Source organism: Brassica napus, chromosome C1, assembly GCF_020379485.1.
Source record: "Brassica napus cultivar Da-Ae chromosome C1, Da-Ae, whole genome shotgun sequence".
In the NCBI taxonomy this organism is placed as follows: Eukaryota; Viridiplantae; Streptophyta; class Magnoliopsida; order Brassicales; family Brassicaceae; genus Brassica; species Brassica napus.
This window is the reverse complement of record NC_063444.1, coordinates 49,528,231-49,545,215: the sequence shown is the minus strand read 5'-3', so window position 1 is coordinate 49,545,215 and position 16,985 is coordinate 49,528,231. Positions and strand designations below refer to the sequence as shown.

The 16,985-nt window shown below is 39.7% G+C and overlaps 1 protein-coding gene across 1 annotated transcript; it reads left to right on the top strand.

Moving 5' to 3' along the window:
• Positions 1–9,813: 9,813 nt before the first annotated feature.
• On the top strand, positions 9,814–16,085 carry LOC125580407 (mitochondrial inner membrane protease subunit 2-like). Its single transcript, XM_048744812.1, has 5 exons — positions 9,814–10,107; positions 10,350–10,556; positions 10,630–10,702; positions 15,493–15,652; positions 15,766–16,085. The coding sequence occupies exons 2-5, from the start codon at positions 10,358–10,360 to the stop codon at positions 15,841–15,843; spliced, it is 510 nt and encodes a 169-aa protein (XP_048600769.1). The 5' UTR covers positions 9,814–10,107; positions 10,350–10,357; the 3' UTR covers positions 15,844–16,085.
• Positions 16,086–16,985: the final 900 nt, after the last annotated feature.

Here is a 16,985-nt window from a genome sequence, read left to right as displayed (position 1 = left end):
GAGCCGTTGGGGGATTTTACAAAATTCCGAGGAAATTCCGACGAACTAGCCTTTTCCGTCGGAATTCCGTCGGAATTTCCTCGGTATGTCGGCAGGATTTAATCTATATAAACAAGCACTCCTCTTCCTCTTCATTCACTCCATATCTTCATCCTCCCTCTTACTCTATTTACACACGAATTTGATTCATAAAAAATATGTCTTCTTCAAATTATTTTCGTTCTTGGATCGATCGACCTCATTTGGATCCGAACACGAGATTGCTTACGGAAGAATACCAACGAGGTATAACCGAATTCATGGGGTTAGTTCACCGACAACCGGAAGCAAAAACAGGTAAGTTAAGATGTCCTTGCTCTAATTGTAAAAATAGAAAGGTTATTAAAGAGTGGGATGTTTGGACTCATCTATATTTGAGTGGGTTTACACGAAGTTACAAAATTTGGTATCATCATGGGGAAACTGATTATGAACATGGTAGTACTAGCGAACCTCAGCCAGCGGTTAGATTAGAAGAACCAATTAGAACGGATGTAGATTATGGTGTAGGTACTGAGCAGATGGTAAATGATCATTTTAGAGGGGAAGATTTACCCAATGCAGAAGCTAGGAGATTTTATGATATGTTGGATGCTGGAAAGCAACCATTGTACGAAGGTTGCAGAGATGGTCATTCAGCTTTATCATCTGCTACAAGATTGATGGGCATTAAAACAGATTATAATTTGGCTGAAGACTGTGTGGATGCGATTGCTGATTTTGTAAAAGGTATTCTACCCGAGGATAATGTAGCTCCTGGTTCATACTACGAGGTTCAGAAACTCGTAGCTGGTCTTGGTTTATCGTATCAGGTAATAGATGTATGCAGCGACAACTGCATGATTTATTGGAGGGCGGATGAACAGCGGGTTACATGCAAATTTTGTGGAAAGCCTCGTTATAAAGATACGAGTGGAAGAGTTCCAGTGCCATATAAAAGGATGTGGTATTTACCTTTGACGGAAAGGTTGCAGAGGTTGTATCTGTCTGAACGCACAGCGCAACCAATGAGATGGCATGCGGAGCACTCAACAGATGGTGAGATCAGACATCCTTCAGATGCAAAAGCGTGGAAGCATTTCCAATCAAAGTATCCCGACTTTGCGTATGAGAGAAGAAATGTCTACCTTGGATTATGTACTGATGGTTTTAGTCCGTTTGGCAAGAGTGGAAGACAATATTCTCTATGGCCCGTCATTCTTACACCATACAACCTCCCCCCAAACTTGTGCTTGCGACGAGAGTTTTTGTTTCTCTCGATTCTCGTTCCCGGACCAGAGCATCCTAAGAGATCACTTGATGTGTTTCTTCAGCCACTAATATATGAGTTGCAACAACTATGGGCTCAAGGTGCTGAAACATACGATGTTTCGTGTAAAGAAAACTTTCAAATGCGGGCAGTACTAATGTGGACAATAAGTGATTTTCCAGCATATGGTATGTTGTCTGGATGGACAACGCATGGAAGGCTATCATGTCCATATTGTCAAGATAACACTGATGCTTTCCAACTAAAACACGGAAGGAAAACGTGTTGGTTTGACTGTCACAGGAGATTCCTACCACCTGATCATCCATATCGTAGGAGTAGGAATTTGTTTACGAAGAACAAGAGGGTGTTTGACAGTCCACCTCCGGAAATTTGTGGGAAAGATTTGAAGATACAACTAAGAGATTTTGGTGCAGAAAGGACGCCAGAAGTCGGTGGACATGAGCGTTTTCCGATAGATGCTGTTGGAGAACTACATAACTGGCACAAAAAAAGTATTTTCTGGGATCTACCATACTGGGAGGATCATCTGCTAAGGCATAATTTAGATGTCATGCATATTGAGAAGAACTTTTTTGACAATCTCATGAACACGATCCTTAATGTTCAAGGTAAAACAAAGGATAATTTGAAGTCAAGACTGGATTTAGTCGATATATGTGCTCGTTCAGAACTTCATGTTGATGAAAATGGTAGGGCTCCTTTTCCCATATACCGACTTGATGCAGGGGGAAAAGATGCGTTATTTGATTGGATTTCAAACGATGTGGAATTTCCAGACGGTTACGCATCAAATTTGCGTAACTGTATCGACAGAAAGGAAGGAAAGTTTACTGGCTTGAAAAGCCACGATTGCCATGTAATGATGCAGCGCCTCCTTCCGTTCGCCTTCAAGGAACTATTACCACGAAATGTTCATGAAGCAATTGCAGGGATAAGTGGTTTCTTCCGCGATTTATGCACGAGATCAGTGACTCTTGAAGGTATTGAAAATTTGAAGACTAACATAGCCGTGATTCAGTGCAACCTTGAGAAGATATTTTCTCCCTCATTTTTTGATGTTATGGAGCATCTTGTTATTCACCTGGCAAGAGAATTGGAACTTGGTGGTCCTGTGCAGTATAGATGGATGTATCTGTATGAGCGGTATATGTTCCATTTGAAGAAGATGGTGAAAAATTTAAGTAGGGTGGAAGGTTCTATAGTCGCACAGATGATCAATGAAGAAACTTCAAACTTTGCCGAGTACTACTTTCCAGCAGAAGTTCAGACCAAAAACAGAAGACCTGCTCGGCATGATGATAGTGGCGAACGGGCAGCATATCATGTTACGGTTCCAGACATTTTCACAGATGTTGGACGACTTAGCGGAAAACCAAAGGACCGTCGACTTACTGAGCAGGAGCGCAGTCATTTGCAAACATATTTGCTCACCAACTGCGAAGACGTTCTTCAATATGAGAGGTAAATAAATGAGCTTACAAATTTTTATTTTAACAATTTGAAATTTAAATCTTAATTAATTACATTATTGTCATCATATACAGGATTTTCATGGCAGAAAAGGGGTTCGAGTATAGATACGCCACAGAGGACGAACTAGAAGAAATGAAGCAGAGAGAATTTAGTGGATGGATGTTTACTTATGTGAGTGCTTTAAACAAATTAAAATATATTTTATCACATATTTATACTAATTCACATTTATTGATATAATATATATATATGTGCTATTAATAGGTGTCTGCTGGTTTGGCCAGAGGTGAAACATTTGACGATTGGATACGTGAGATGGTCGTTGGACCAAACTTTGTTGTGAAGTCATATCCGAGATTTTGTACTCGAGGATATGCATTCACAACTCAGAAGAGGAGACGTTCGAGTACGACTTATGATGCTGGCGTTTGTTCTGCATCAGGAGATGATGTATACTACGGACACATACATGAGATTTTGGAAATTAAGTATTTGGGCATGGTTGGATTGCGCTGTACTGTTTTCTATTGTGATTGGCACGACAACACCCCAGATCGAGGTGTGAGAACAGATGCATTTGGTGTTACATCAGTAAATTCGAGGCGAAAGCTGCAATATTATGATCCTTTCATTCTTGCTTCTCAGGCCGATCAGGTAATTAAATGTTAATTATTCAGAATGATTAATCATTATGTGTATTAATTTATAAGTTTGCGGCCAGCACCGCTCCCATGTTGAAGGCAGTAGCAGGTGGGAATGTAGAGTTTCCAAATGCCGGTAGCAAATGCCTCACACCTTGGTACAGGAGGCACAACTCCCATTGCGTGACTGATGCGGCTGTGGTTGTCCCGTATAGCAATGAGCCAATGAGGCGTGTGGCATATCTCAGTACTGGGCTCCGGATAAGTGACTCCTTTGCCTGAGAAGATCTATAAACCCCTGTGCCAATCGTTTCCCAGAAGTTCAACAGCTATGAAGTCCAATAAAGACCAGATGTCCTCTCCCCTGCACTCAATCCAAATAGTCTGCAGAGGTCTGTGAAAGATACCTCATAGTATACTTTATGCACTACGAATGCCAGAAAACCTTCCTGATGGCTATCATCGGGACGGGTGACGTATGCGGATGCTATGAACTGGCGTACCAACTCCGGATAAGTGGGTTCGTTGAGGTTGCATAGTTGGCCTAAACCCATGTTCTGGAACAGTCCTTCAATGTCTGCTTGGATTCCCAATATTGTCATCGTGTCAGGACATGCTAGTTGTGTAGCCGGAACGGCTACCTTCTTCATGTTGTTGTAGTGGGTGGTATCAGACTTATCCCACTTCTTTGGCCTTTGCTTCTCTCGCTGAGACGAACCCTCTTCTTGTGTGTTCTTCTTTGCTGACATTTTCGTGCGCTTCATTCTCTACAAAATAGAATCATTGCTCTCAACATGGTTATAATCAATTAAGAACTCAAAGCAACATGAAAATGAAAAGCGAAATCGAGTTGTGATAAAAAAAAAAAACAAATTGAAAAAAATTCTCAATCCCTAAATCATCTCAAATCCTGTTCCAAACTCGTTGATCACAGACAATTGTGTTCTATTCCATGTTTAAACATCTGTTTCATGCATATTTGATCAAGGAATCAACACGGAAATAAGAAATTCACAAAACCCAAAAAATTGCTCAAGAACACGATTTCAGAATGTGGAGATTCGCGGAGTATACCTGACTTAGGGTGAAGACGAGTGTAGGAATCAGGTAGAGCTCAAAAAATCAAGTGGAATGGAGCCCAAAATTGTTCAAATCGGATGATTATAGAGAGAGAAAGGGGGGGCGAATTATAGGGGAAATCGGAGGGGATGAGAGTTCTAAGGTTTAGATCCAGAAAAGGTCGGGTTTTGCCTTATAATTCTGTTTTCCGAACACACATCGATCGATGCATTTTTGTTCTATAACGCATCGATCGATCACAATCTTACGGCCCGGTCCATCTTTGTAATCGATCGATTTGTTTTTGTTCAGAAACGCATCGATCGATGCGTTTTTAAAAAACATACAAGATTTTCCGAGGACATTCCGAGGAAAAATTGAGATTCTCGATCGATCGATGGGATACTCTCATCGATCGATCACAATCTTACGGCCCGGTCCATCTTTGTAATCGATCGATTTGTTTTTGTTCAGAAACGCATCGATCGATGCGTTTTTAAAAAAACATACAAGATTTTCCGAGGACATTCCGAGGAACAATTGAGATTCTCGATCGATCGATGGGATACTCTCATCGATCGATCACAATCTTACGGCCCGGTCCATCTTTGTAATCGATCGATTTGTTTTTGTTCAAAAACGCATCGATCGATGCGTTTTTAAAAAAAACATACAATATTTTCCGAGGACATTCCGAGGAACAATTGAGATTCTCGATCGATCGATGGGATACTCTCATCGATCGATCACAATCTTACGGCCCGGTCCATCTTTGTAATCGATCGATTTGTTTTTGTTCAAAAACGCATCGATCGATGCGTTTATTTAAAAAAAATAACGTTTTGAAACCCCAAACACTAGTTCCTCGGAATTTCCTCGGAATATTCCGAGGATATTCCGAGGAAGAAGAGGGTTTCCTCGGAGTTCCCTCGGAATAATCCGAGGAAATTCCGAGGAAATAGGGTTTTTAAACTGAAAACAACGTTTTGCCGTTTGAATAACACCTATATAACCCTTATTAAGTGTCTTACGTTCATTATGAAGACAAAAATTTGTTCCTTACCGTATAATTAACACTTTTCCGATTGTATGAACGAAATCTCGCAACATAAGACAAACACTTATACCTTTTAATGAACGGTAAAGGGAATACTTTCAATTAGTTTTGAAATTTTTTATTTCATGGTTTATGCTCATCTATACAAAGAATCCTCAATGGTATGCATTACAATTGTATAAGAAATGAAATACGGCAAAAAAAATTGATGTTTTGAAACCCCAAACACTAGTTCCTCGGTATTTCCTCGGAATATTCCGAGGAAATTCCGACGGATATTTTACTATCCGTCGGAATTTCCTCGGAATATTTTCATTTTACCGGGCAAATATTTCGCGAAAATTGAAATTAGAATTCCGACGGAATTCCGACGGATAATATCCGTCGGACCCTAGGTTTTATAACCCCGAGCCACTTCTTCTTCCCCATTTCTTTCTTCTTCCTCTGCGCAAATCCTCTCTTCTCTCCGGCGATTTCCCCCTGAAATCCGACGATATCTCCGGCGATCTCCCTCTTCTCTTACACAAATCATGTAAGGACCCTATCCCACTCTCTTAGGTTCTATTTGTTAGGTTTTTGTGTGGTTTTGATAGATTTTTTTTAGGGTGATTGGTTAGGATTGTGATTTGGTTGTATTATAGGTTTAGAATTGTGATTTGGTTGAATGATTTGTTTTGTTGAATTGATTTAGAATTTTTGTATAATTTTTTTTTTCTATTTATAAAATCGATTTTTGTATATAAAATCGATTTTTGTATTTTACAAAACGATTTTTCTATATAAATTCGATTTTTTGGACTTTACAAAAAAAAATTTCTATATAAATTCAATTTTTTGGATTTTACAAAACATTTTAAATATCTATAAAACTTTTTTTGTGATTAAAAACTATTATTTGGGATTTAAAAATATTTTTAATATATATATATTATTAAAACTACTTTTTTGTAATTATTAAACTATTTTTATTTATTACAACTATTTTTTGTTTATTAGAACTATTTTTATATATTTATTAATAATTTTAAATATATATAAATCTTTTTTTGTGATTAAATTATTTGGAAATTTTTTTTTAAAAAAAAATTAATTTATATATTTCTGTATTTATTAAATATATTTTTTAAATTTACAGGTCTCATGATGATCAGACCCGGCCTCGACAGCGTCGTGGTCGTGGTGGTACGGGGAGCCAGTCTCGGGATTCCAGCCATTTTCAGGATTCCCCTTCGCCCCACAGCTCCAACCATACATCTCCCTCTGCTGCACCCGCTCCTGCTCCTCTCGCTCCCGCTGCTGCATCCGCTCCTGTTCATCCGGGTCCTCCGGGAGTGATGCGTGTTGCGGAGTTGGTTCAACAGCCCGGTCGTGACCATATTCCGTATCTCACTCCGTATCCACATGGACGGGGTCAAACATGGTAATTAAACATTTTTTTTTCTTTAAATTTGGATTCATTATTAACCGTTTGTTCTTTTACTAAGGTTCAACCGATCCGGGAACGGGATCAGCGCATGGATCAACCGTATGATGTACTCGGCCCTCGACAGTGGACATCCGACTTTCACTCACTTCCCAACCGACAAGCAGGTTCTGTGGTTTCGTCAGTTTGCGGTAAGTATTCTAATTTTTTACTTATATTTTTAATCTTTAATATAAATTTTCTACTAATTGTGTTTTTTTTTCAGCAAGAGTTCAACTGGAATTCCGATGAGACGCTCTTTATCTATCACCACTTCGTCCATAAAGTAATGGACAACTATGGGAAGCAGATCCACGAGTGGAAGAAGAAGTGGGAAATCAATAAGGTTCGATTTAATTTATTAAACCATTTTTTAATTTATTAAACTATTTTTTAATTTATTAAATTTTTCTTTTTTTTTATTAAAAGGTCCCAAAGTCGATGAACGACACGGTCTGGAAGGAGTTGTGTGCGCATTGGGATAAGGAAGAGACGAAAGAAACTTCTTCCACCAACTCCACCAACCGCAAGAGCGACCGTAAAGGGAAGGACATCTACAAGCATAACTTGGGTGCTCAATCTATTGCCACTCTCGGAGATCGCATGGTAAGTTCAACCGCTTTTTCTTCAATTATTTGAGTTTCAGAATTTAAATTTATTGTGCATTTCTTCTAATTTCTAATGTTTCTTTAATTTATGTTTTTTTTCAAGGCGGAAGAAAATGATGGCGAGCCGGTTGATGATCTCGCCCTAATGAGGAGGGCGTATACCAACAAGAAGACCGGCCAGATTGATGACGGTCTTGTGAGGGACGTGGTCGACCTGGTCCAAACTCAGGTGGTAGACGAAGTGTCTCAGCTTCAAACCGAGGATGACGCTTCGACGGCTTCGACCAACTTGTCCCGGTTTCGAATCAACGAAATCGTTGAATCCGTAAGTTCTTTGTTTTTAAAAGTTCAATTCATTTATTTCTTGGTTTAAATTTCTAAATTTGGCTTTTTTCTATTCAGTCGGTTCCAAAGAAGAAGGGACGTTTGGTCGGTTTGGGTCGTCGCACCCGGTCGGTTCCCCCTTCTTCTGCACCACCGCCCTTCGTTGATCCAGAAGTACTTACGGCCCAGTTGAAGGACAAAGATGATCGTATATCTTTGTTAGAGACCCAGATGGCGGCTCAACAGGCGGGCTATGAGGCACAGAGGAGGCTGAACCAGCAAATGATGGAGATGATGCAGAGGATGTACCCGAACGAGGTGTTCCCGGACGTGCCAGACCCGTAGTTTTTTTTTTCCACAAACTCGGAATGTTTTATTTTTATTTGTGAAACTTTGAATATTAATTAATATGATTTCAATTTTACTTTTAATTTCATATTTTCGAATTTAAATTTCAGAAATTTTATCTTTTTTAAAAAATTAATATTTTTTACATTCCGAGGAAATTAATTATATTTTTCACTTGATCGATCGATGCGTTTTTGTTCAAAAACGCATCGATCGATGCGTTTTTTAAAAAACGTTCGGGCTATACCGAGGGACAGGTTCCTCGGAATATACCGAGGGAGATATTCCTCGGAATATACCGAGGGAGATGTTCCTCGGAATATACCGAGGGACATGTTCCTCGGAATATTCCGAGGAAAGGTGTCCCTCGGTATATTCCGAACGTGTTTTTATAAACGGATCGATCGATGGGTATATGTCCAAAAACACATCGATCGATGTATATCCCGACGAAGTACTCCTTCGGTATATTCCGAGGAGATTTCCGACAAACTGGTGCTCCTCGGAATTTCCTCGGAAATGTGTTTCCTCGGAATTCCGTCGGATATTTCCGACGGAATTCCGAGGAAAGAAGAAATTCCGAGGAATTATTTCCGACGACTTGTTTCGTCGGTATGTCGTCGGAATAACGTTATTCCGACGAAATTCCGACGATTTTTTCCCTCAGTATCCATGTTGTTTTCTTGTAGTGTTATTAAAGTTTAAAAGTTAAAAAACCATTTGAAAATAACAAATTATGATTTACAATCAAAAATATTATTTTATAAGAAAATAGCAAACTCTATTTTAAAATAAAAAAACTATGGTTTGACTATAGCTTATTGTCCTCTATTATAGCATTTAGAAATAGCATTCTTATACATTGCATATTAATGTTTTGTTTGTCAACATAGTTGGTCTGCTTGAGTGATTATTGAGTTATTATGAGAAGTATTTTATAATATAATTATACATATATCAATATTCTTATTTACTTTGACTAATATAATATGTAAAGCTGAGTTTGGTTTAACATTCTTATGCTTTTGATTTATTTTGAGATTTTGTAGGTTATGATAATTTTTATATTTATTTAATTATATCACTGTTTATAAATTAATATAATAAAAATTTGTTCAAGATAACAACATATTTTAAAATACAAGATATTAATGTTGTTATCCAAAAATAATGTTTTTAAATCAATAAAAATTAAGAAATTGAAAGATTCATAAAATAGTATAAATTTAATGTTTTATTTAATATTTTTGATCTTTTAGTTAATAGTATATTTATTAATAAATATTTATCAAATAACTATGTCTGCATCTGCGGACCAAACTCCTAGTTTATTATTATTATCTAATAAAAATGCATTGAAAAAGTAAAAAAAAAAAACTATCTTTGAAACAATTTATTTTTTTCTAAAACATTGATTTTTTTTTGAAACGGTGGGTGTATTATTCTTTTTGTTACCTTGAATCAAACTGATGATAATATCTAGTGACTTCATCATAGCAAAACAAAATAATACTCTTTCTTTTGATATACGGTGGAGATTAAAAGTAAAATATATAAACGCTCTAGATTTAAAACCACCAGACGCGGGAAAATACCACTTATAACCGGCGACCCAAACTAACTCTTCTGTCTGAACCGGCCAATTTAAGATTCAAGTTAAACCCTCTAGGCAAGACAGAGTGTTTCGTTTCACAGCAAAAGGAAAAACCCAGATTCTTCACATCGTCGTGACTTCTGTTTCTCGTCTCCCATCTTCTTCGCGAATCCGATTTGCAGGTCTTAGGCGTCTCTGTTTCTTTCTCAGCAACTTGGTCGATTTCTAGGTTAGTACCATCACTTAAAAAAGTTCGGTTTCTCATTGCTCGCTTCCTCGAATTTGTACCGGTTCGGTTCGGTTCGGTTTGGCTCACGCTTCAAATTTGTTCAATACAATTCCATAAATCAATTATGTTCATAAGATTATCTATGTTCGTGTTTTATTCAGAATTGGTTCTCAGTCTGATCTATTCTTTAGTGTTTGGTTTTGATTAAGAAAACTTATTTAAAAATGTGGTTTGTGTTGCAGATGGTTCTATGCATGTTGCTGAGAATCACATATTAGAGAAGGCCATCTTAGACATGGGAATACAAACTCTTATATGGCAAGTGACGAAGAAAGCATTCACTGGAGGCATTATAGGGCTCACCATTTCAGATAGGTTTTGTAGCGTTGTTCCTGTGAGAGGAGACTCCATGTCTCCCACATTCAATCCCCAGCGAGATTCTTATTTAGGTAAATTGTTTTTTTGGGGAAATAGATGTTTATGTTCTGGTTAATAGATGTTTTGTTGTTGGTGGTGGTGCAGATGATTATGTTCTCGTGGACAAATTTTGCCTTAAGGATTACAAGTTTGCGCGTGGTGATGTTGTAGTGTTCAGGTATGTTCCCTCTAGTGCTGAGCTACTTTTGAGAAGATAACTAACTATATACTGTATTGAGTGATACTTGATTACATGATGGTCTTTTGCTTTTGTTCTTTTCTTGGATGCTTACATCACTCACAAGTGTTGTTTACACTAATTCACTAGAGGCTTGTGTTGTAACAATTGTGAGAATGAACAGATGCGGAAACAGATGAATAAAAGCGATGTAACTACGACACGGATATTTAACGTGGTTCACCCCTAGGGCTACATCCACGGGCAAAGAGAGATCTTATTATTGGAGACGATATTGAGCTTACGGAGTGCAAGTTCAGGGTTACTTCGAATACAAGATATATATAGTAACATCTCGCATCTAAAATCCTAGACTAAACGGACTCATGGGCTTAAGCCCACGATCAGATGTAACATCCATAATAACTTGATGCAACGCTCTTGATGCAACAGAGTCGGTATGATGTACGTGATGTAACATCTATCGCCTAGATGTAACATCCAAATTCAAGGCATATCAACAATTCTCCACCTTGACTTGAATCCTCTCAATAACAGATGTACCAGATGCACTTTCAAGTGCCAGATGTACCAGATGCGTTGCTCTGCGCCAGATGTACCAGATGCGCCATCAGCGCCAGATGTACCAGATGCGCCATCAGCGCCAGATGTACAAGATGCACTTTCAAGTGCCAGATGCGCCATTAACGCCAAATGTACCAGATGCGTTCTTCAACGCCAAATGTGCCATCGCTCTCTTTGCCTCAGATGTCCCTTCGGACCAGATGTGTTGCTATGACGAACCAGACGCCCTTTAACGACCAGATGCTCAACTAGAGCCAGACGTTCGTCATCAGCCGGATATCCCAACGGACTGGATGTCCCAACGGACCAGATGTCCAAACGGACCAGACGCCCCAACGGGCCAGATGTCCCAACAGACCAGATGTCCCAACGGACTAGACGCCCCAACGGGCCAGATGTCCCAACGGACCAGATATCCTTGCGGACCAAATGTCCTTGCAGACCAGATGCCCCAACGGGCCAGATGTCCTTGCGGACCAGATGTCTATGCGGACCAGATGCCCCAACGGGCCGTTCGCCCCAACGAGCCAGATGTCCTTGCGGACCAGAAGCTCCAACGGGCCAGATGTCCTTGCGGACCAGATGCCCCGACGGGCATGATGCCCCAACGGGCCAGATGCCCCAACGGGCTAAACCATATACATGGTGAGATGAACATTTGCAGTGCACAAAATACTGATAGGTTCATCTGAAGACATCACGAACCTTGTCAACACCTCATTAATGTAGGCCTTCTGTGACAAGAACAACTCCTTCTCCCTATCTCTGAAGATCTCCATCCCTAAAATCTTCATTGTTGCACCCAAATCATTCATCTCAACTTCAAAACTCAGAAGCTCCAGCTTCTCGATGTCACACTTCTCTTCAGCTAACAACATGTCATCCACGTAGAGTATCAAACAGATGAACGTCGCATCCTTCAACTTACTCATGCAGACACACCAATCATAAGGACTCCTGATGTAGCCCAACTTGATTATATAGCTGTCGAATCTCTTGTACCATCCTCTGAGAGACTGCTTAAATCTACAAAGTGACTTCTGAAGCGTACACACATAGTCATCCTTTTCAGGAACTCGACAACCATCTGGCTGAGTCTTGTATATCTCCTCTAGCTCTCCATGAAGATACACTGTCTTCACATCAAATTGCTCAAGCTCCAAGTCCTGACGTGCTACCAGCTTAGCAACAATCTGATGGACGTATGTCTGACCATCGATGAGAATATCTCATTGTAGTCTACTCCATCTCTCTGACTGAAACTTCTTGCAACAATCCGAGCTTTATACTTAGCTTCTTCTGCCAGTGATGCTCCATCCTTAATCATGAAGACCCACTTGCATGTAACATCTCTTCTCTCCGATGGTAATGTGGTCAGGTCCCATGTATGATTCTTCTGATGAGACTCCACGTCTCTCGTTGCAACATGCCATTTCTCAGACTCGGGACTAGAAACAGCTTCCATGTAAGTAGATGACGCATCCACTTCCTCTGCAACCTGAAGTGCATAACCCACCATATCCTCGAAGCGATATCTCTCTAGTGGCCTGACATCAATCCTTCTTGGTTGATCTTTCAAGATGCTACGCTCTGTAGCATCAAGCGGTTGAATCTTCGTAGACTCCAATTGAACATCTTCTACACGCTCCTCTTGATTTTCTGTGTGTGTCTGCACATCGATCACTTCATGATCATCTTGCTGCTCCACCTGTTTATCAGTGCTACACTTTTCTGCTTCTGAACTGGACCCTGAGCTTCTAACCATAGATGCTTCATCGAAGACACCATTTCTGCTTAGAACCATTCGGTTTTCTGATGGAGACCAAACCATGTATACTTTGATTCCATCACCGTAGCCCATAAACACTCTTAAAAGTGAATATTTAGCAGATCTACCTGACCACACCTCAGAAGGTATCCTGCACTCGATGCCTATGTGGGGAACAAGATTTATCAAGTAGCAAGCCGTGTTAACTGCTTCATCCCAAAACCGCTTCTCCAAACCAGCACTCGAGAGCATGCACATCGTTCTCTCTAGCATTATCTGGTTTATCCATTTTGCAACACCATCTTGCTGCGGTGTTCCCATGTCTATAAGATGCTTGGCAGATGTTGCATCCTTACAAAATTGTTTAAACTCTTTCGAGCAGAGGTCCAAACCAATATCAGAATGAAGCATATCTTGCTTCGACAGATGTTGCATCCCACGCTCACCTATATGTCCAAGCCTCATATGCCACAGCTTAGTCATATCTTCCTCTGAGATCTTTGGTGATGCAACATTTGCTGAACCTGTAACGGTAGTACCCTTCAGCAAATATAGAGTACTGTTCATGAAACCCTTCAGAATCACATCAGAACCCTTGCAGACATTCAGAACTCCATCACCACCCGAATATTTGAATTCTCTACTGTCCAAAAGACTCATGGATATCAAATTCTTCGTCATTGATGGAACATGCCTAACCTCGTTCAATGTGCAGAATCTACCATCATGTGTTCTGAGCTTGATTGAGCCGATCCCAGCAATCTTGCAGACAAAATCATTTGCCATCTTAATCTTGCCGTCAAGTACCTCTGTGTACTTCGAAAACCACTCTCTCCTCGGTGTCATATGGTAGGATGCTCCTGTATCCAGAACCCACACATCAGAAGAGTGTGTGTGTCCGTGCACAACAAGAGCGATGTCACTATCAGACTTGGCTTCATCCTCAGCTACTGCAGCAGATCCAGACTGTTGCTCCTTCTTCTTCTTGGGACAGTCTGACTTTCAATGTCCCTTCTCTTTGCAATAGTTGCAAATATCAGTTGGTTTAGGACCTCTTGGAAACGATTTTCTGTCTTTCGACTTCCTTTTGTTCCCATGTCCCTTCACACCACTGACAAACAATCCCGAAGCTTGATTGTTTGTCCCTGAGCTGGATGCCTTATGGCGTAATTCCTGACTGTGAAGCGCCGACCTAACTTCTTCCAGTCTCACTGTATCTTTGCCAACAATGAACGATTGCACGAAGTTCTCGAAAGAGTTCGGCAAAGATACCAACAGGATTAGAGCAGCGTCTTCATCCTCCACCTTAACATCGATGTTACGCAGCTCCAGTAATATCGAATTTAACTTGTCAAGATGGTCGCGAAGCTCAATACCTTCTTGCATACGCAAGGCAAAGAGGCGTTGCTTCAGAAGTAGCTTGTTCGTTAGAGATTTTGTCAAGTACAAGCTCTCCAACTTCTGCCACAAACTAGCAGCAGTTTTCTCATCCGACACTTCGATGATGATCTCGTCTGCTAGACACAACAAAATTGTTGAGAACGCCTTCTCTTCTAGAGTCTCCAAATCAGCTGCTTCAGATTTCTTCTCTGACAATGGTCCCCAGATGCCTTGTTGCTTCAACAACGCCTGCATCTTAATCTGCCAAAGACTGAAGCTATTTCTCCCATCTAACTTGTCGATCTTCGCTCTTATTCCAGACATCTTCTCACTAGATCACAACCTGAAGCTCTGATACCAGTTTGTTGTAACAATTGTGAGAAGGAACAGATGCGGAAACAGATGAATAAAAGCGATGTAACTACGACACGGATATTTAACGTGGTTCACCCCTAGGGCTACATCCACGGGCAAAGAGAGATCTTATTATTGGAGACGATATTGAGCTTACGGAGTGCAAGTTCAGGGTTACTTCGAATACAAGATATATATAGTAACATCTCGCATCTAAAATCCTAGACTAAACGGACTCATGGGCTTAAGCCCACGATCAGATGTAACATCCATAATAACTTGATGCAACGCTCTTGATGCAACAGAGTCGGTATGATGTACGTGATGTAACATCTATCGCCTAGATGTAACATCCAGATTCAAGGCATATCAACAGGTGGTGGTGCAGATGATTATGTTCTCGTGGACAAATTTTGCCTTAGGGATTACAAGTTTGCGCGTGGTGATGTTGTAGTGTTCAGGTATGTTCCCTCTAGTGCTGAGCTACTTTTGAGAAGATAACTAACTATATACTGTATTGAGTGATACTTGATTACATGATGGTCTTTTGCTTTTGTTCTTTTCTTGGATGCTTACATCACTCACAAGTGTTGTTTACACTAATTCACTAGAGGCTTGTATTGTAAGATAATTTACTCCTGATGCTGAATGAATCAATAAAGGTGTGCATATTCAATCTCTGATCATGTCTTATCTGTGGCAGCTCGCCGAGTCATTACAAGGAAAGATACATAAAGAGGATAGTGGGGATTCCTGGGGAATGGATAAGTAGTACTGAGGATGTGATCAGAGTCCCAGAAGGACATTGTTGGGTAGAAGGAGATAATAAAGCTTCCAGCTTAGACTCAAGAACCTTTGGCCCTGTAAGTCCTCTCTGCTCTCCCTTAACACATTATTTTTTTCACAGATTCTGAACGTAGATGAGACTGTTCAAGACTTGTCCCGTGTGAATGATATGGATAAACTTGCTTGGCAGATTCCTTTGGGGTTAATTCAAGGACGGGTCACTCGTGTCGTGTGGCCTCCTCAAAGACTACGCAAACTTGGTGGATAAAGCTACTGGAGAAGGAGAAGGAGAAGGGAGAAACGGTAAGTTTCTTCCCCATCCACTATATGAATATTCTCTTCTTCAAGATCCTTTGTTGAGGAATCTGCTTTGAACTAAAGAATGGTTTTGTCAGAAAGATTGGATTTTTTGTTTGTTTGTTTGTTTGTTTCCCATTTGTTCACAATTTGTAAACCGGTTTTCTGGTGTTCATTTTTTATAGAATCAAATGGATCTATTCGTCTCCAACTCTCCATGTTGCTCCAGTGATTCACTTTTTTTTCTTCTTCTTCTAAAATTATACTTCCCAAATCGGAATTAAAAGTTCGACGTCTCAGTGATAACATACGTGTGTTTGTATCGTTTTCTTACAATTGTTTTGTTCGTTTAAAATCCAATCATTTCATTTGTTATGTCTTAGGACAGTGGGGGAATCTATCTCCAAATCCGACACCAAGTTTAGTTTATGAGTATAATAATTGATCACTAGTGTGTAGTGGCCTTTTGGTAATTACATATCATTTCATGGGTAAAGACTTACACAACGTGTCCCGCTAGATTCTCTGCGTTTTGAAACTGATGCTTCGAACTAGGCCTGGGCATTTCGGGTATCGGTTCGGTTCGGTTCGGGTATTTCGGGTTTCGGGTAGTTCGGATAGGGGCTAAAGGATCCATTTAGTACTCGACCTATTTTCGGTTCGGTTCGGTTCGGATAGTTTCGGGTTCGGTTTGGTTCGGATAGTAAATGTAGGAACCGAAAAATATCCATAAAAAGTTCGGTTCTCATTTGGATCCGGTTCGGGTTCGGATAGTTCGGGTAGTTTGGATAATTTGGATAAAATATTGGTTATTTAAGGTAAAATATCAAATAATTATGATGATTTAGATAAAAAATTTGGATATTTCGGATTACTTTGGATATTTCGGATAAAAATATCCGGATAGTTTCGGATACTTTCGGGTAGTTTGGATACTTTATAATAATTTAGTTATCTTCAACTATTTTCAAATATTTTTAATAGAATTTTAAATTAAAAATATATATTTAGTGATGTTATATGTATATATAATTAATATTTTTATATATTCGGGTACCCGTTCGGTTCTCGGTTCTGTTCCGGTTCGGTTCGGTTATTTCGGATATAAAAATA

Excerpts from the sequence above, each read along its gene's own strand:
- LOC125580407 (XM_048744812.1), top strand. The coding sequence starts at position 10,358 with ATGCATGTTGCTGAGAATCACATATTAGAGAAGGCCATCTTAGACATG. Across the intron at positions 10,703-15,492 it reads GGTGATGTTGTAGTGTTCAG|CTCGCCGAGTCATTACAAGG; the intron begins GTATGTTCCCTC and ends TATCTGTGGCAG. Across the intron at positions 15,653-15,765 it reads ACTCAAGAACCTTTGGCCCT|ATTCCTTTGGGGTTAATTCA; the intron begins GTAAGTCCTCTC and ends CTTGCTTGGCAG.